General features: G+C 43.5%; 1 protein-coding gene across 25 annotated transcripts in view; it reads left to right on the forward strand.

Moving 5' to 3' along the window:
- Window positions 1–20,174, forward strand: part of Grip1 (glutamate receptor interacting protein 1) — a 634,030-nt gene that overhangs the window by 514,344 nt on the left and 99,512 nt on the right. For 16 of the 25 annotated variants that reach the window (XR_380450.3, XR_380451.3, XR_003948812.1 and 13 more), the window contains 4 exons: window positions 8,289–8,436; window positions 10,857–11,026; window positions 17,893–18,048; window positions 18,751–18,903. Coding sequence is in view for 21 of the 25 variants with exons in the window: in XM_006514242.4 (XP_006514305.1) it covers window positions 8,289–8,436; window positions 10,857–11,026; window positions 17,893–18,048; window positions 18,751–18,903 (627 nt within the window). In the remaining 4 variants the exon portion in view is untranslated. The remainder of the gene's footprint in view (window positions 1–8,288; window positions 8,437–10,856; window positions 11,027–17,892; window positions 18,049–18,750; window positions 18,904–20,174) is intronic. The other 9 variants (NM_001277292.1, NM_133442.2, NM_001358809.1 and 6 more) reach the window with 1 other exon arrangement.

Consider the following 20,174-nt stretch of genomic DNA (forward strand, 5'->3'; position numbering starts at 1 on the left):
TTGCAAAACAAAACCATATGGCTCCATTAGAGTGTGTCACGGGCGGGTTGGCATGCAGGTTCTGGCAGGAATCCCTGTAGATGTTGCATTAGAGCAGAACAGGGAAAGACAGACCAGCTGAGGGTTGGAATAGCCTAGGTGGTGAGAAGAACGTATACGATTGTGAAGTAGGCACATGACAGTTCTGAAGAAGTGAAAGAGAAGACAGGTCCTGGAAGATAGAGAACAAGATTAGCATGGTGGAAAATGAAGCTGAAGCCACAAGCAGCATCCAGATCACACAGGTCCACATGGGCAGTAAGATCTTTTTCCCCCAAAGAAAGGTTGTAGGTAAGGGGCTAAAATAAGAGTTCATCTTCAAAAGATTACTTTGAATTGGGAAGGGGAAAATCCTGAGAGGATTCTGGGATATAAGATGGTGGCAACTTGAACTAAAAAGGTGTCTTAGTTATTGTTTGACGGCTGTGAACACATACCATGACCGAGGACGTCATCTAAAGGACAGCATTTAATTGGGGCTGACTTACAGGTTCAGAGGTTCAGTCCATTATCAATCAAGGCAGGAGGATGGCAGCATCCAGGCAGGCATGGTGCAGGCAGAGCTGAGAGTTCTACATCTTCATCTGAAGGCTGCTAGAATTCTGGCTCCCAGGCAGTTAGGATGAGGGTTTTAAAGCCCACACCCACAATGACACACCTACTCAAGCAAGGCCACACCCACTCCAACAAGGCCACAGCCACTCCAATAAGGCCACACCCACTCCAACAAGGCCACACCTCCTAATGGTGCCATTCCCTGGACTAAACATAAAAACCATCATAAAAGGTAATTGTGGATCTAGCAAGAAAAGGTAAATTTGAGTGTTATTTCAAACGTAGACTCAAGATGAATTAGTGGTGACAACAGGGAAGATGGTGTTGGGAAGTGGCTCCCGGGCTCAGGTTTGTAAGATGTAGAACAGTGTGAGCCATCATGGGAAGAAGCAAGTCAGGAGAAGTGACAGAGAAGTGACAGAAGTGACATACTCACCATTCAGGCCTGCTTATGACCTAGTGAAGGGTCATTCTACATAGCTGCAGAACTCGGTGGAGATGCATGTTGGGAAAGTCGCTTTAGTAGTGACCATAGGGCATGGAATTATGGGCCACCACCAGGAGGGGAGAAGAGGGGAATGAACTTTTAGCCATCACACTGCTGTCACCCATTCGCAGCCGTCTTCACGTGGGATCTAGATTCTCCTCTCCTCCCTGATCTTTCCCTGCACAAGTGCAAATTGCAACCTGATATCATCTCTTAGAAAGTCGCCGTTTGATATGAAGACTTTATGTTATATGATGTCTGTCCAAAGGATGGACACCATCCCTCGAACTGTTCCTTAATGTTCTTTGCGTCCTACGACAATTCCAATCCTGCGATATCTCCTTCCATCGTCATGAACGTCAGTTGTCTAGAACCTCGTTTGTGTTCATGGTCTCGCCTCCTCTCATCAGTAGACGTCTCAGATGTTGGCTCTAGCTATTGTGTATTTCGTGAAGTCAGTTCCCAGCCTTCCTTGACGTTTATCTTGCTGACCAGTGGCCTCCAACTTAGGTGGCATCACAGTTTCCCTGTAAACTTGTTGCTTGTATAGATAGCCCATAGAATTAGGAATGAAGAAGATGGGCGGGCTGGGCTCTTCAGCAGTCAATAGCTGCAGCTGTGTGGCGAATACACCAAGGACCATGCTCTCGGCCACTGGCTCCGAAGCACAGTGCCTCTTCCCTCTGCTATAGCTTTCTATTTCTTGGCTCAGAATTTGGAATCATTCTGCTTTAAATGAGACTCACTGCTCCCACATTGATGTCCCCCAGGTAGAAATACTGCATATATCTGTACATTCTTAACAAGAGCACTCCTTGAAGGGAAACCTTGATTCTAGTTTCCAATCACCTAGATATGCCAGAGTAACGATAAGGTGGTCTTGTTCTCCTCTAAATTAATGGTGGCAAAGGGTCTAGAATCATTTGCCTCACCTATGGGATAGCCCATCTCTATCATTTCTTCCTACAAAAATGCCTAATATCTAATCTTTACAATAATTAAAATGTTAGATCCAAACAAGGATATGAATGTCAATATTTTGATACATCTAGAGGATTGGGGGAAAACGTGATTATAAAGAATTTTTATCTCCTGATAGACTCTTTTAAAACTGGTCCTTCATCTATAAAGAATTTTTATCTCCTGATAGATTCTTTTAAAACTGGTCCTTCATCATGATAGAGGCTATATGTAAGAGTGTCCATTATCCAAAACACATGGAGCAAAATGAAGAATGTATTTGATCTGAATTTTTTAATCATTTGCACATATGTAATAAAGTTGTAGAGAGATCAGACAAGTATAAGCATGGAACTCACTTATGATTCATATATACATTATACACACTGTTTAAAGTAATTTTCTGCAATGTTTTAAAATAAATTTCTTCATAAACCATTTCATGTCGTGAAATTTTCCACCATAGCGCCAAGCAGAAAAAAATTAACAGATTAAGTAATAAATAACACGGAAGCTTCATTGCTTTCATTTTTAGAGCAAAATAATTTTATTATCAGATACAGCAGAGCAATGAAGAAGAACATAAGCGATCAACATCCCACGGACCTGCTTCATAGCTTTTCAACCACACTCAGAGTTAAGGAACTGGTTTGATAAATAGCAATTGATCATTCTAAAATTCTACAAGATGATATGACTTTTTTTAAACCCTAGATTATAGGGATCACTGTAACATCAGAAGGCCAGGGAAATTAGCCCAAGGTAGCAGCCGCTAGAGAGTGGGGTTCAGGAATAAAGTAACAGTAGCATCCAGGTAAATAGCATAACACCTCGCAACCAAAAAGATGTTAACTAGTACTCAGTATAACTAGTACTCTGTATAACTAGTACTCAGTATAACTAGTCACTTAGGAAAGCAGTACATGCAAGAAGCCTTGTGTGTTACTCAGGGTTCTCTAAAGGGTCGGCACTATTAGAATTGCTTGTACGATAACACTGCTAACACTGGAGAGGCTGAGAACCCAGTCGCTGCTCAATTCATAGGGCTGGATTCCTTAATAGTCCCGGATGGGCACTGTAAGGTTTCCGGGAGAGCCGCTGGTTTTCTTTTAATCTACCTTGGAAGCCTAACAATGCCGGACTCTGATAACAATGAAAAAATATAGCCATAGTGGCGGTAGGCGAGATGAACTCAAAAATAGGGTAGCTGAAGCCACCACTGAGGAGTGAGCGATGAAGCAAAGAGTGAGGCTTTCCCCTCAGGCGCAGTTTCATCTGCGCTGCAACTAAAGGTACTAGCCTCGCATAGTGTGGGCTTTCCTCTTTCAAATAATCTGACCAAGAAAATCGCTCATGGTGTACTCCGCAGCTTATTCTTTAGGTGGTTCTCGATCAGTCGTGCTGACAAGCAAGATTAACCAAGACTAAGCCCACCCCTTATCAACTTGATGGTCATTCGTATCTCCTTATGTCATACTTGATTTTCAAATGAAGGTAACAGCTTCGTAATTCCACCTCACACGCTGCTGTAGTTGGTTAGTGTGGCTGTGATAAAACACCATGACCAGGGCTGGTGAGATGGCTCAGCGGGTAAGAGCACTGACTGCTCTTCCAAAGGTCCTGAGTTCAAATCCCAGCAACCACATGGTGGCTCAAAACCATCCGTAAAGAGATCTGACTCCCTCTTCTGGAGTGTCTGAAGACAGCTACAGTGTACTTACATATAATAAATAAATAAATAAATCTTAAAAAAAAAAAAAAAAAGGGACAGAACCTAAAAAAAAAAACCACCATGACCAGAAGCAGCCTGGCCAGGGAAAGGGTTGGTTTTGGTTTTTTTGTTGTTTTGTTTGTTTGTTTGTTTTTTGTGTTTTGTTTTGTTTTTTGTTTTGTTTTGTTTTTCTTCAGCTTATAGGTAGGTTAGAGTCTGTCATGAAGGGCAGTCAGGGCAGGAGCTCAGAGCGGCCACCTGGAGGCAGGGACTGAAGCAGAGGCCATGGAAGAGTGTTCTCTTCTGGCTTTCTCTCCATGACCTGTCCAGCCTGCTTTCTTATGCCACCTAGGACTCCCTGTCCATGGATGGCACTGTCACCAGCTGAACTAGACCCTGCCACAGGAGTCTTCAGTCAAGAAAACATCCTATAGTCTTGCCTGCAGGCAATCTGATGGAGCTTTCCTCTTACCAGATAACTCTAACTTGTATCAAAAACAAAACAAAAACAAAAAACAAAACAAAACCCTAATCATGACACATGGTATAATTACTGATGTACAAACAAAACCACACTACTTCTCTTAGCCAAGGACTGGTGTCACAGTCCCCTGAGGAATGCTTATTCTTTTAGTGTCCCATAACCTGAATATGATAATATAGATTTACATCCGCAAACCCCTAATATTGTCTCAATAAATGTTACACAATATAGTAAAGACATAGAGGAATGGAGAAAGATTGTGTGTGTGTGTGTGTGTGTGTGTGTGTATGTGTGTGTACACAAACATATTCTTAACAAAATAGGACTGAAATTCCTGAGGCAACTGCAGTCTGCATTTCTGAAGCTTGTCATGTAGCCTTAGATAACATTTTTAACTACCTTCCTCTACTGCCCATTCTGATTTCCTCCACCTTTGTCAAGCAACCTGGCGGGGTTACCCATACCCTCGTGCTGTCTGAATTGGATTGTTGTAGGTTCCCTCTGACCTCAATCACGGGGCACGGTTAACACTGAGAAATGCGCTAAAGGATCTCCTGCACCCCAGACATCCCCTTCCTTACCCCATTGTAGAAAAACAGTTCAATTTCCTCTGGAAGTCTGGATCAATCACCCATTCTAACGCTATAAATTCCTTCTTAGCAGTTTTGACCTCTAGGTTATCAGGAGCCTCGTGTCACCATGGTTTAGGCCTTAGCTTCTAGCCACTCCCATGCCTCCTGGCAAAAAGACTCACTTCTTACCCTAGAACCAAAACTTCTAGGTCAACAGAGCATACATAATGTTGCAAGAACAGAAAATAATTTTCTTCTATTGGGTCACTCGGTACCATTCCAATTTCCTCCCCATGAATCCAGGATGAAAGAGAAACAGTGCTGAAGTGAGTTCACTGTTTAGAAACATTGCTGTGTGAGGTACCCTGACAGTGAAGGAGGCATTTGATACGTTCATGCCTTAATCAACTGCCCTATTAATGTGAAGTGATACTATGACCAAGGCAGCTCTTATAAAAGAAAAGCATCTAATTTAGGGTTTGCTTCTACTTTCAGAGGGTTTGTCCAATACCATCATGAGGAGCATGGTGGCAGGCAGGCACTGGAACAATAGCTGAGAACTTTAATCCTCATTCCTCCAACAAGGCCACACCTATACCCAAAAGGCCGCATGACCTAATCCTTCTAATCCTTTCAAACAGCTCTACTCCCTAGTTGACAAAGCATTAAAGTATATTATTTTAGGAAGTGAGTATTCTTCAAACAACCACTGTCTGTGAATGGTAGTTTAACAGGAACATTTTATTCAAAAAAATAAATAAATATATAATTAGAATTCTTATCTATCCCAGAAGGACAACTCATTTTCCTTTCCATGGTGAAAGTAGTCCAGTTCAGTCAAACTCCCACCCAGTACCTGGCTAGTCTTCCTATCTGTATTTGGCACTCATCATCAGACCCGGCCAGATCAGCCTTGATGATTGAAAACCCATGTTGTTGAGAATACGTGTAACATCAGTCACTGCCACTGAAGTCATTTGGTTCATGGTTGTATTGGGCAATGACAGGGATGTTGGAAGAAATGAATTGCCCACCGTCCACTCTGGGTGGCACCATTCCTCTGGCTGGGATCCTAGACTCTACATTGCGAAAGGGAGCTTAGCAGAGGTTCACTCCTCTGCTGACCGTGAATGGGATATGACAAGCTGATGCTTTGGCTTTAAATCCTGAGCTCAAGGAAATCCTCTACCCCTTAAACAGCTTTCGTCAAAGCATTTTGCCACATCAACCGAAAAAGCGACTGAGGTACTTTAAAACTAGGATCTGTGATATTATCAGCACGGACCTTCGCCTGCTTTAAGAGATACCTTATTTTATCTCACACTGGAGTCAGCTGTCACACACAAACTTTCCAGCTTTACCAGTCAGTGTCTAATACCTGGGCTTTGGCCACAACAACAAAGATTTTTCACAGAGTCGTGCCTTGGTGGCAAAGGCGTGGTTGCAGAGCAGCAAACTGATTGATAAAATGTCAAACACAGAGTCCCAACAAGCCAGACAAAGCCATCTACCAATATTGCAGTCCTGCCAATATGATGAGGTGCTCCCGAATGCTTGAGGCCATTGAATAGCAACAACAATAAAAGCACTTAAGGGATGTGTCAATTTATAGTAAAGCAGCTACGGGGCTGAGGAAGCTTTAGTAACTTGTATAGGGTGTCATGATCCAAATATTGTAGAAATTATCATTAAAATTTTTAACCTATTTTCAGGGTTCTTTCCAATATTATAGCAGTCTCTTCCATGCTTGAAAGGGCACCAAAGACTTTGGGGTAGGCGAGGAAGGGGTAATTTCACTATATATCCCTGGATGACCTGGAACTCACTATATGGACCAGGCTGTCCTTGAACTCAGAAATCTCTCTGCCTCTCTGCCTCTCTGCCTCTGCCTCTCTGCCTCTCTGCCTCTCTGCCTCTCTGCCTCTGCCTCTCTGCCTCTCTGCCTCTCTGCCTCTCTGCCTCTCTGCCTCTGCCTCTCTGCCTCTCTGCCTCTCTGCCTCTCTGCCTCTCTGCCTCTCTGCCTCTCTGCCTCTCTGCCTCTCCTCTCTGCCTCTCTGCCTCTCTGCCTCTCTGCCTCTCTGCCTCTCTGCCTCTCTGCCTCTCTGCCTCTGCCTCTGCCTCTGCCTCTGCCTCTGCCTCTGCCTCTGCCTCTGCCTCTGCCTCTGCCTCTGCCTCTGCCTCCTGAGTGTTGTAATTAAAGGATGGTTTCAAAGATCTTTTACTTGTTTATTAATTTAACAGCTTCTAACTACATATATCCTAGTCCTAATCACTATGCTGGGCCCTGAGAACATGGTGATTGGCCAGGCACTGTGTCTGCCTTCAGAATAGGCTTACAATCAGGCAATGAACAGAGGTGTGTGATCAGCACACGCAGGGAGGTGTATACTCTAGCAAGGGGAATAATTCTGGTTGTGAGAACACATCTGAAAAGCTCCACACCAGGCTGTGAATTGGGAAGAGCTTCCCAGAGGTTTTGATGTTTATATCAAAATTTTCAAAGGTGAGGAGGAGTTGAAATAGTATTTTAAGCTCAAAATAAACCAAATACAAAGTCACTCCTGAGAGGGAGACATCCTTAATTCAGGTCTCACATGTATACAAATTATGCCTACTAGTGGACAATTTAGAGATATCATCTACATATAGTCTCTATCCTCTAGATATATCTATAATCTATCCATCATCTAATATCTATCATATCTATCATTTATAATTTATCTATCTATCTATCATCTATAATTTATCTCTCATCTAATATCTTTCTATCTGCCTATATCATATCTATCTTTTATCTATCATCTATAATTTATCTATCATCTAATATCTATCTATCATCTATAATCTATCCATCATCTAATATCTATCATATCTATCATTTATAATTTATCTCTCATCTAATATCTATCTATCTATCTGCCTATCATATCTATCATTTATCTATCATCTACCATCTCTATCTATAATCTATCATCTATCTACCTATCATATCTATCATTTATCTATCTATCATCTATCAATCTAACTATCTATCAGTCATCTTTCTATCTCTCCCATTTTCCCTCTTTTCTATCTCTCATCCATCCTTTCTCCATCTACCCCACCAATCTATCTAGTCATCAATTTGTCCTTCCCCCCACCCCATGAATCAATACACATACTTATGTACATACATAGTGAATCCTGGTTATGTATTGAATTAGTTGATCTTAAAGAAAACTCTAAGATATTCCAGGCATTGTTCCAGGCAGCGTAGAGAGCAAAAGGATCCATGAGATGTTATCCTAATTGGCACAGAGATTAAAATCTAACTCCAGGGACTGGCGCATGTACACATTATGACAGCTGAATGGAGAAGGTACCCTCAGGCTGTGGGGATAATATGGATTATCAAACTAGCATCAGACTAAATATTCATTATCTTTTTGTTTGTTTACTTGGTCTATTCTGTTCTGTTTTCTGAAATGTATCCTGTGACAGATTCTGTGGCGACAGCATCCGGGCCACTACTAGTTGAAGTTGCCAAAACTCCAGGTGCCAGCCTTGGGGTTGCCCTAACTACCTCCGTGTGCTGTAACAAGCAGGTCATTGTCATAGACAAAATCAAATCTGCAAGCATTGCGGACAGGTGAGTGTCACAGCAAGTGTCTGCCTATCGGTGCTGTGTGTGTGCTTAATTTTGTATTATACTCACGTGTTCACATAATACACACACTTATATAGTATGTACACTTGTTTTTACACACACACACACACACACACACACATACACACACACACACAGTAAAAAAAAAATTTTTAAACTCTGTTGACAGTTACTATAAATTTCACATAAGAAAACATTTTATTGTTTGAAACTTAAGATTGTAACTACCTGATCAGCCACCCTGTGATGAAATGCCACTCCAGACATTTGGTGTGGCCTTTATCAATAGAAAACAAGCAAACACATTTACTTACTGTGTCACTCAGAAAAAGAAGTCTCTGTCCTTGATGGGGCAAATGAAGTGATCTTTATTAAGTTCCATTCATGGGGTTTTCTGCATCGTTAACAATTAAATCCTGCTATCAGAAGATATTACTCCTTCTTGGAAAAGTAGATAATACATATTCTTAAAGTAATATAATTTTAAAGACAAGCCTGATATTGTATAGTTTGTTAATCTTAATGGTTTTGTACAACCTTCAGTCAGGGATCTCTTTTTTTTTTCAATAATAATTTTTTATTAGATATTTTCTTCATTTATATTTCAAATGCTATCCTGAAAGTCCCCTATACACTCCCCCCTGCCCTGCTCCCCAACCCACCCATTCCCACTTCCTGGCCCTGACACTTCCCTGTACTGGGGCATATAATCTTCCTAAGACCAAGGGCCTCTTCCTCCCATTGATGGCCTACTAGGCCATCTTCTACTACATACACAACTAGAGACACGAGCTCAGTGGGTACTGGTTAGTTCATATTGCTGTTCCTCCTATAGGGTTGCAGACCCCTTTAGCTCCTTGGGTACTTTCTTTAGCTCCTTCATGGGGGGCCCTGTGTTCCATCCAATAGATGACTGTGAACATCAGCCAGGGGACTCTTAAACATTGTTACAGTGTCATTATAAAAATGAAATTCATGTCCCCAATTAATTTTTTACATTTTTAAGGTAAATGTGAAAGAGGCAAAAGACTGCTTTTCTACATAACGTTTTACAGCTCCTAGTAAGAAAATCTACTTCTTATTCCCAAATCACCCTATGTGAATCATCATGGAATACTATTTCCAGACAGAAAGGATGTCTCAAAATGGTTTTGCCTTGATGATTGGAATCCTTCGATAGACCTCACCTTTTCCACTCCATATGTTTCCAGCCTCCTCCTCCTCCTCCTCTCCCTCCTCCCCCTCCTCCTCCTCCTCCTCTCCCTCCTCCTCCTCCTCATCCTCCCTCCTCTTCTTTGCCTTTCTTCTCCCTCTTCTCCCTCTCCTTGCTCTCCTCCCTCTCCTTTCTTCTTCTCTTCCCCCATCCTCCTCTTTGCTCTCCTCCTCCCCCCTCCTCCCCTCCTTTTCTTAACCTACCTCTCTTCCTCCTCCTCCCTCTGCCCTGGGCTGCCTCTCTCCTGTCGCACAATGACCCACAACAACCTAAAACCCGGGTGGACTACAGCTCAGTAGTTGGCCACACTCCATGTGGTTATTCACAGTGATGGCTACTGATGCAGAGTGATATTTCAGCTTAGTGCTGTAGGGTGCTTTAATTGTCTGCTTCTATTTTGTTTTGTTTTGTTTTTCCCCTCTTCAGTGGGTACCCAGTTGATGAGCATTATCAAGTGCTGTCTGCTTTTCTCAATCCATCCAATAGCCAGCCAATGTCTTGAGGCTAGCAAGGGGTAGCAGCCAGACCCCTGTTCCTAGCTCTTCCCCTACTCCTCGTGTAAACCTGGCCTGATTACCCTTAACTCCTACATAATTTGTTTTCTGTGCTAATGAATATTTGACTCCGGACTAGCAAAACAGAGCCCCGTAATAAAGAATTGGTAAACTGGAACCCTCTATTAAAAGATTCCGAGGCTGCCGTAACTGAACCTCTCAATCATCATCATCATCATCATCATCATCATCATCATCAAGACCCTAGGCCAGTTCAGCAAGTCACATCTTAAGACTCTGCGTGACTGACAGCTCATAATTGTGACGTAAGAGCCTAGGAGAAAAAAGTCAGAGAACAGAATCATGGCACAACAATTCTCTACTTCATGCCCCACTCGCCTGTTTCCCCTTAATGTTTAACATCCCCACCCCAAAATGTTTAAGGGTAAAATATCTTTAAGGACAAGAGAATAAGAAAATCATTTGTTCGCATTTTTTTCTGCATTTTCCACAAGATCTTATATTTTGATTCAGATCCAGCCTAAAATATAACAGGTTATATTTTCTATTATCATCAAGTTTTTTAAGACTCTAAAGAACATGAAAGTCTCGTTCTGGGAGAGTTTTTGTCGTTTGTTTGTTTGTTTGTTTGCTTGTTTGTTTGTTTTTGATGATGCTCGCTCTCCTTTCCATAGATGTGGCGCGCTACACGTGGGAGACCACATCCTCTCCATTGACGGCACGAGTATGGAGTACTGTACCCTCGCAGAAGCGACCCAGTTCCTGGCCAATACCACTGACCAGGTCAAGCTGGAGATTCTCCCACACCATCAGACCCGCCTGGCCCTAAAGGGCCCTGACCATGGTGAGCGGAGCCTTCCAGATCTTTCTCTTGTTCTTGCTCTTGCAGTCTTCTTCCTCCAGAGAGTTAAGACACGATCCTGCACCAGATCACCAGCCTATGCCTCTTCACCCCCTTTCCATCTTCAGAGTCCCTAGTGACAAGCATGGATAGTTACTGGAAACCCCAAAACACAAGAAAGAAATCCTGAGATTGAAGTTTTAGGCTAGAACTTTTTCATTTGTTTGCTTTCAAACTTTGCTATAAGTTCAGTATTGTAAAAAGAAAAATGGTTTGGCTTTGTGACGGTCACAGTGAAATTTGAATCTCTGTAAAGGACAATGAAAACAAGCATTAAGCCGGGTGTGGTGGCACACGCCTTTAATCCCAGCACTCGGGAGGCAGAGGTAGGCAGATTTCTGAGTTTGAGGCCAGCCTGGTCTACAAAGTGAGTTCCAGGACAGCCAGGGCTATACAGAGAAACCCTGTCTCAAAAGAAAGAAAGAAAGAAAGAAAGAAAGAAAGAGAGAGAGAGAGAGAGAGAGAGAGAGAGAGAGAGAGAGAGAGAGAGGGAGAGAGAGAGAGAGAGAGAGAAAGAAAGAAAGAAAGAAAGAAAGAAAGAAAGAAAGAAAGAAAAAGAAAAAGAGAAAAGAAGCATTAAAACTCACACACACACACACACACACACACACACCTAAAAACATGACTTGTAGTGAGGAGGCCAGGAAGATGTGCCTTGCCAAGGACCTCAGATAACATTAACCTTTGCAACCCTCTCCTCTTCTCTGAATGAATTGGTTTTTACTATCCTAGAATAAAATAAGGCAAATTCATATTAATAACAGATTTATTAAATATTCATCAGGGAAAGACTATTATGGGAAAAGTCTGTTCCAACGTTTTTTGTCTATTTGCCGGAATATTTGTCTCCTCTCCCCTCCCCCATGATGAAGAGTGCACTTTCCGGCCAAACCTTGGGCCAGGGAGAACAAAGACGGTAGACTCAATGCAGTACAGGGAGTCTGCACTCTGGCTGTCTTGCGGTGTGCAGGTAAACTTTTCTCAATGTATACAACCATCCACTTGGGCATTGTAAACCAAACATGGTTGGTACAAACACAAGACTTTGGACCTTGGACCGCTGGAATCTTTGTTCCAATTCCATTCCCCACTTATTTCTTAAACCGCACGCCCCCTGCACCCCTTTTCAGCCTAGGAAGCAGGCAGCCTCTGTACCGCTGGCTAAACCGACAGAGGTACAGTGCTTTTCTATAATTAGCAACAGCGCGCGGGGGGGGGGGGGGGGGGGGGGGGCGGGGGGGAGGTGAGGAGGGGCATTCTGGCGGTGGAATTTTGCTTGTGGGAAGGTCATCTGCATTGTGCCCCTCACCTTCTAAAAGCCACTGCGCTCCTCTACAGGGGTGGAACAGAAAGAGGGAGGGAAATAATTTTCATACTAAATGAGTCAGCTGGATGCAACCTTTTTTAATTAAAAGGAGCTTAGACGGCCCTGGAGCTAGCGATAATCTCTAGTACAGCGTTGCCCTTATCAGATTTTAATTTGACACTTTGGTGTGAGGAAACGATGCGGCATAGGCAGGTTAGGATTGGAAATCGGCACAGCGGGATTGAAGTACCAAGGAGCTGGAGGATGCTGGAGCCAGTGGGGATGCGCACAGGGCTCAACCATAGCCCCCACGACCTTCCTGCTGAGTGGGGATGTGCCTGAAGCCATGTGTGCATCTTCTCAGTGTATACGAAGTCGCCATCAGACTGGAAGCTTTACCACTGTGTGCTGTGCTCTTTGGAGTGGCTCACATCTGGTGTCAGGAAGTCAGAAATGTGAACATACCCTTTCAAAATGTTACTTTTTTTTTCTTTATCAACCTCATTATTTTCCTCTATTTGGCCTGTATGCGAATCCTAAATAGTTAAAATTCCCAGCTTGTGAATATTAAATATTTTTACCTGCCAAGATAATTTGAAAAGTTGAAGAATTTATGTGCTGAGCTGGATGGGAGAACGCATTGTTTTTCCTTTCCTGGAACCCCTGACGTCATCTATATTGGTAAGGTAGGAGGCTGACAGTCTAGGGCTGGCTGTCTTCCTTATTTAGCCTATTAGCATCTCCCCTAGGTTTTACATTAAAAGCAGACTTTTCTAAAAGAAATAAATAGTGGCACTTAAACATAATTATATCTTAGTCCTGAGGGAAAATGATTAAGAGAGAATGTGGGGCTGCTTGGCAATTCTCACACTTCTATTTCTGTATTACTGAAGTCTCTCGTATTTTCACCACTATTTCAAAATGCAAGTTCTGATGGCTTTTTCCAGTCTGCAGTGCCTGGGTACTATGTCTCAAGTCTCATGAAATTATGAAGGTTCATAGTTTTCCAGAGTTGGCTGGCCACAAAACATTCACCACAGTGATTCCAGGTCAGTGTGGAAAGGGGCGAGCTAACCCAGCGCAAGAGATCCACTTTGCCTTTCCCTGGTGAACACTAGCATGCACCACACTAGCCGCGGTGGCCTCTGCAGGGATAGCTGTGTGGCTCAGAGGGCGCATGCTTGCCTAAGGGAGCATGCACGAGGCCGAAGTTGCATCCTCAGCACCTCAATGCAAAGAAGAATATTAATTTTCATTGAGGTTAAAAACTGTCCCACGGCAGATGTTTGGGAGACATAAACTCAATTGAAGGAGAAAGGGGCTCTAGGAAAGTCACTGTGGCCAGGGTCACTAGGCTTAATGAGTTCAAAGCAGGGGAATATTCTCTTTTGTGATCTCCAGGGACAACCACCAGACTAGCTGTCACCCATCCTCTCAGACATCCTGGCTGGGCAAGGGAGCACAGTTAGGAAATCAGAAGCCGGTGCCTTATGTGCTCTGAGCATCTGAGACTGTAGCAGCAGTGGGAAACATTGTAGCTTCAACTCAAGTTCCTGTCTGGAGCAAGGGCTTCATGAGCCTCTATCAGAAGAGGCAGTGACTCATGGTGGCTGTAGGTTGGGCATCCAAAGAGTCCATTCTGGTACCTTAGGACCTTAAGGAAGCTACCCAACTTTTCTGTACCCTAAGTTCTTTATCTGTAAAGTATGGGTTACAATAATGCTTACCCTCATCAGACTACTTTAAGCAGCAACATCTGTGACACTCCATTAAAAGCAGGTAGCACAGCATCTAGGATGCAGAAAGAGCTCCATGAACATAGACCACTACTATTGCACAGCTAAGTCAGAGAGTGCCCCTGAGTTTCCTTTGCAAAATGCAAGAACATGCCCAAAATGCAACATCTTACTATTAACCCCCTGGAATACTTATTTAGTATATGAATGTTAGATAGACCACTCTAAAATATAAGAGATTTGGAGTATACATTCAAAAGGGGCATTCACTGTACTCTCCACCGGCCTATGTCAGTTATTAAAGGCCTTTCACAAAAGGCCTTCATCAATCATGAATCCAGCTTGCTGCATCATCTGTATCACCTTACCTCATAATCACTCTATGTTTAAAGACTTAGTCCCTGATAATAGTTACAGATCAAGGGGAAGTGTATGACCTCCAGTTCACCTGCCCGTAGCCAGCATGAGGGTAAGCTCGCAATAGCTGGTCAGCAATATCTTCCTTATGGGTTCATTAATTTGGCTTGACAGTTCTAATAAACGGTCAGTAGTTTTCAAAGTATTCATTGAAGAGCTGAGGCTGATGTCGAATCCTGAAGACCATTCACTCCAGCCTGGCTTCATTAGAAGCACTTTGTTAAGAAGACAATAGAGTGGCCATATTTGTAGATTAGCTGGACCCAGCACTAACTGCATCTTGCTACAAGGTATCTTATATATCACAAAGTAAACAAGAATAATGGGGGAGGGAGGGAACCACTAATGTCTTGCCTAAAATACTCCTTTATCTCAAAGACAAAGCTATTGCCATGCAAGCATCAACCATTATGTCCCAGTTACAGTCCAAGTCTCTAGGAAGCAAGACAAGTAGAGACCTCTATTCTAAGAGAATGTACATTCATGCATTGTATAGTAAGGCCAGACAGTGACAAGGGATATGCAGGGTACAGACAGTTAATGAGATAACAAGGCATTGGCAGCCACTCCAACCAGTAAAGTCAGCAGTGGTTCTTAGGTAGAGATAACACCAGAACTAAGGCCTAAATGATGAGAAGGAGCTAGCCATACAAACAGTGGAGGCGGCCATAGGATTGCAGAAGAAGGAAGGTAGCTGGCTTGTTCTAAGAGGCACAAGACCAGTGTAGCTGAAAGAGATTCATTGTGAATGATAAAACAAAACAAAACAAACAAAAAACAAAAAAAACCTAGAGATAAGAGACTGTCCAAATTCTCCTTGCAAGAGAAGCCATGGACACAGGGGTGACATGATTGAACACGTACAGGAGCCTAGCATGGCTGTCCTCCGAGAGGCTTTACCAGCAGCCTGAGACAGATGTAGACACTTATACCCGACCATTGGACTGAAGTCGGGGACCCCATAGAGGAATTAGGGGAAGGACTGAAGGAGCTTAAGGGAAGGGTAGGAAGACCAACAGACATAACTAACCTGGACCCAGGGAGCTCCCAGAGACTGACCCACCAACCAGGCAGCATACACGGGCTGGTCCAAGCCCCCCACCCCACCCCCGGGCACATATATAGCAGAGGACTGCCTGGCCTGGCCTTGGTAGGAGAAGATGTGCCTAATCCTCAAGAGACCTAATGCCCCCAGGAGGGAGGATGCTTGAGGGTGGGGAGCACCCTTTTGGAGGCAAGCGGGAGGAGGAATGGGATGAGGAATTGTGGGTGGGGGGCTGGAGCCAGCAATGGTTGGAATGTAAATAAATAAAATAATTGATTTTTAAAAAACGTTCCCCCCCAGATGTGTTATGGATAGTGAAAAGCAGATGTGCCAGATGTTAATCAGAAGGCTAATGTGGTGGTAGTGCTGTAGTCTAGGAGGAGCTGGTAGCTGAGACTCAGTACTTAGACACAGGAAACTCCTGCAGAAAGATAGGCCCAGTTCTAGATTACAGTGGCTGTGAAATGGTTGCTTTCACAGATTTTCTACAGGTCTTCTGAAACCCGAGTGTTAAGTGTTAAGGGAGGGAAATCTGTTGACCAAGATCACGCCTATTTCCTCTCAGAACATTTGTTGTTGGCAAGTTGATAGAACAACAGTAGGGAGAGTCAGTGCACTGCTCACCTGCCTGTATTTGGCGAGGCAGCACGGAGCTGAACACTGTGTGTGGAGAATTCCCACAGCAGGAGAGATGCTTCCATGATCCATTGATTGTGTGGACAGTGAGGCTGAGAGGCTGCCTCTCTGGGTAGGTCAAAGAGAAGGGGAAACACAAAGGCAAGTGAGCAAGGCCCAGGTCAGCTTCGCTTCCCAGCCGGGAGATCCCTCTATGCTAGGGCCTTTGGGGATGAGATGGCCCGAGGGTCCCCTCTTACCCAGAGGACACTCATCTGCACATGCAAAGCCTTCAACGCCTTTGTGTGAGTAACTCCTGCCATGCATTCAGATTCTTAGCCAGAGGCTCAGAAAGCAAATCGAGGTTTGTGACTGTTTTCAACGCTTCTAAGCTCAGTCGATGAAAAGGCCCCTATCAGGTATAGTATCGTCCCTATTGGATATGGTAACAAGGATATAATATGGGTCATTTTCCAGAATGCCGGATGGATAGAAATTTAATTCTTCCTTGTTTTGAAGGTAAAGTCTTTTCGATCTGGGTAAGTTTCAGGGTGTGAATATGTTTATGTACGACATTTTAATAATAAAGTTTAAAATTAAAAATGTAAAAAGATTGGGTCTCTCATGGCCCAGGCTGTGTAGACCTTAAACTTCCGGTTCCTCTGCTTCTATGTCTTTAGTGCTGGGATTGTAGGTATGAGTCACCGGACCAGACCGGACCGGATCAAACCGGTTTATGCACACTGAGTAGCAAGCCTAGCGGTCCTATAAACTCAGTGAGCACTCCACCAATCATGCTACATCCTCACCCCAAAGTCAAATCTTAACAGCAAATTTAAAACGGGAACATGATATACTTCCTTTTTTCTTTTTACATAAACAGAAAATGGAGACCAAAACTTTTGAAGTTGAAACTCATTATGATTTTATGCCTTATTAATGAAATAAAACAACATAAAAGTTTTAAACTAAATGTTTCTTGTACACAGTTTTTTTTTAAAAATCACAAAATATATTGGGACTTTTCTCCTCATTAGTCGGGGAGGAGAAAAGGTTCTGATAGGGCAGATGATGGCAACAGTTTATTGTTGAGGAACATCAAGGGCACACACTGAGGGATGGATGGCAGGGTAATTAAAGCAGCAGGGCAGCCAATCGTGTGGAAGGACTCGAGTCACCACAAGCCAGCGTGATTTACTGTCCCATCTCCTCTTTTTCTCTGACGAAGGGTTCCTAACTGACCAGGATTTGCAAAGTTATAGTTACTAATTCTGCGCCGTAGAGCTTTATGACAATGACTTTTAAGTTTCCAAAAAAAAAAAAAAAATGTTTTTTAATGTCTGCAGTGAAGCGCAGGGGGAGATTAGAAATTGATTCAATAGTCATCTTAAAGGGAGAGGAGATGGGCCAAGAAACAGACACCCATTAGTCTCAGGAAGATGAAAGTCTCCACGGCTGCTGCAAATCTTCTCCTTTGCTGACCGCTTAGAAAAGGGCGAAGCCACGTAGATTCCCCCACCCCCGTTTGCAAGCAGCTCCCATTTCTGTTAACGATTTTTCTTTTTCTTTTTCTTAATTTGTGCAGTTCAGTTACTTTTTCTTCTTTTTTTTTTCTGTTTTTTTTCTTTCTCTTCCATTTTGTTTTGGTTCCCTGTCTTCCTTATTTCTCATCATCACGTCACACGGGCAGTGAAAATTCAGAGGAGCGACAGACAACATCCCTGGGATGCCTGGGCCAGCAACCAGTGCGGCGTTCATACCAACCATCACCATAACACGTACCACCCAGACCATTGCAGAGTGCCAGCCCTGACTTTCCCGAAAGCGCTTCCTCCAAACAGCCCTCGTAATATCCCACGCTTTCTCCTCTTTCCTTTGAGTCTGTTCTCCTCATGCCTTCTCCCCCTAACACACTACATCTCTGGTTTCATGGGTTGCTGCCTGCTTGCTGTTGTCACCGTGCCTTTCTTTGTACTAACACCACGTTGTTTCTGATATCTGTCTCCCTTTCTGCTGGGAAGCGCTCCTCAGTAATAAAAGGTCAGAAGGCATGGGGTTGTTGCTTAATGGCAGATGGCTTGCCTTGCGTGTGTGAGGCCCTGAGTCTGAGCCCCAGCACCACAGAAACAAGAAAGGGAAAAAAATGGGTAAAAGTTCAGGACAGCTCAGGGGACACCTCAGAACATTGGAGTATGGTGATCTCAGATCTCCGTGTATGTGAATCACTTACGACATCCGGGTCAGAAAATACTCCAAAAAAAATGACACTGTGTGCCTGATGTCTTAAGTTTTTAATGAAGAAATTTGTTCTAATCTTTGTTTATTTTTTTGTCTGAAGCAAAATGCTTAAGTCTGTGTGCAGCCACGGGCTATGGAGAGTCCTCTGAAACTCTAAAGCGCTGGCTCCGGGCTTGGTCTGTGTCTGGGTTGGGATACTAACTAACCTGTGACTATGTGATGTCTCTTTGGGTCATTGCTGGTTGGCAAGGGGCGGCAGGCTCAGGCCGCATCCAGGACCGCTCCGTGCCAAGTCTCTGCTCTCTTACAGCGGCTATGGTGCCCTCATCTTCTCCTACCTCCATGAGTGCGTACAGTCTGAGTTCCCTGAACATGGGGACTTTACCTCGAAGCCTCTACTCCACCAGCCCACGAGGAACCATGATGAGGAGGAGACTGAAAAAGAAAGACTTCAAAAGCTCACGTAAGTGAAACGCTAACCAGATGGTCCATTTGGTCTCCAGAAGATGCCCAGGAAGAGTACCCTAAGAGAGACGGTAATCTGACAGTTGCTGTGTAGCCGGTAGCTCTGGGCTAAGGACCGTGACTGAAACCCATGATCTGTGTGACAATGCTTACACTTTTGAGATGCCTTTCTACCTTGGGTAGCTTCAGGCATAAATATCTGTTCTTCATATCTTATTCCCTCTAAAGCAGTTTTGTACAAACTCCACCCCTCTTTTGATCAGTGTGAGTCTTGTACATTTGGTTATCACAACACATTTCATATTCAATTTCTTGACCACCTTTTGAATGAAGTTTAAACTTTCAAGTTCTGATCCCCCGACTTTTCTTTGCTCCTGTCTTTATGCCGTCGCACTGAGAATCCCTTCTGTTGCAAGTATCTCTTGCTTTTAATATCTATTCATTTATTCTTGTAAAAGCTCATACATGTGTACAATTTTTTCAGTCCTACAAACCTCCCCACCTCCCTTTCTTACCGCTTTGAGATTCTTCCATGCCCCTCTCCTGGCTTTGTGAAATGCTGACCATACATGCATGGGGCATCCCCCTAGCCTTCTAGGGCCTACACCCTTAAATGAGACTGCCTCTGGTCTAACAGACACCAGATGCAAGTAGCTCCTCAGCTAGGAGTGGAGGCTCCTGTGTCCTTCCCACATCCTCAATGGAGGGTTAACTAGCTTGATCTTGTAAGGGTTTAGTGCTGGAATCATAACTATGAGTTCATGTGTGCAGGGACTTGACTGTCATGCTGGCCAAACGTGGTTTGCTACAGTTGTCCGACCTCTTACTCCTACAGTCAATACTCCTCCCTGATGATCCCTGAGCCTTGGTGTGTGTGTATGTGTGTGTGTGTGTGTGTGTGTGTGTGTGTGTCTGTGTGTCTGTGTGTCTGTGTGTGTATGTCTGTATCTGTGTGGGGGAGGGGGGAATGACATAAATGTATAGAAACTTCTCCTATGCACTTTAAACAGTTGTGAGTTTCTGTATTAGCTGCCATCTACCAAACAAAGATACTTCTCTGATGAGGGCTGAGATCTGCACCAAAATATGGGCATAGAGAGATATATTTAGAAGGCAGTTTGATAGTATGTCCATTTAAGAACTACAGAATTGAGAAAGTTCAAACATCCTAAAATCTATCAACTTTCATTCTTTTTTATTAGATATTTTCTTTATTTACATTTTAAATGTTGTCCCCTTTCCTAGTTTCCCCTCTGAAAATCCCCTATC

This window comes from Mus musculus, chromosome 10 (assembly GCF_000001635.26).
Source record: "Mus musculus strain C57BL/6J chromosome 10, GRCm38.p6 C57BL/6J".
NCBI classification, from domain to species: Eukaryota; Metazoa; Chordata; class Mammalia; order Rodentia; family Muridae; genus Mus; species Mus musculus.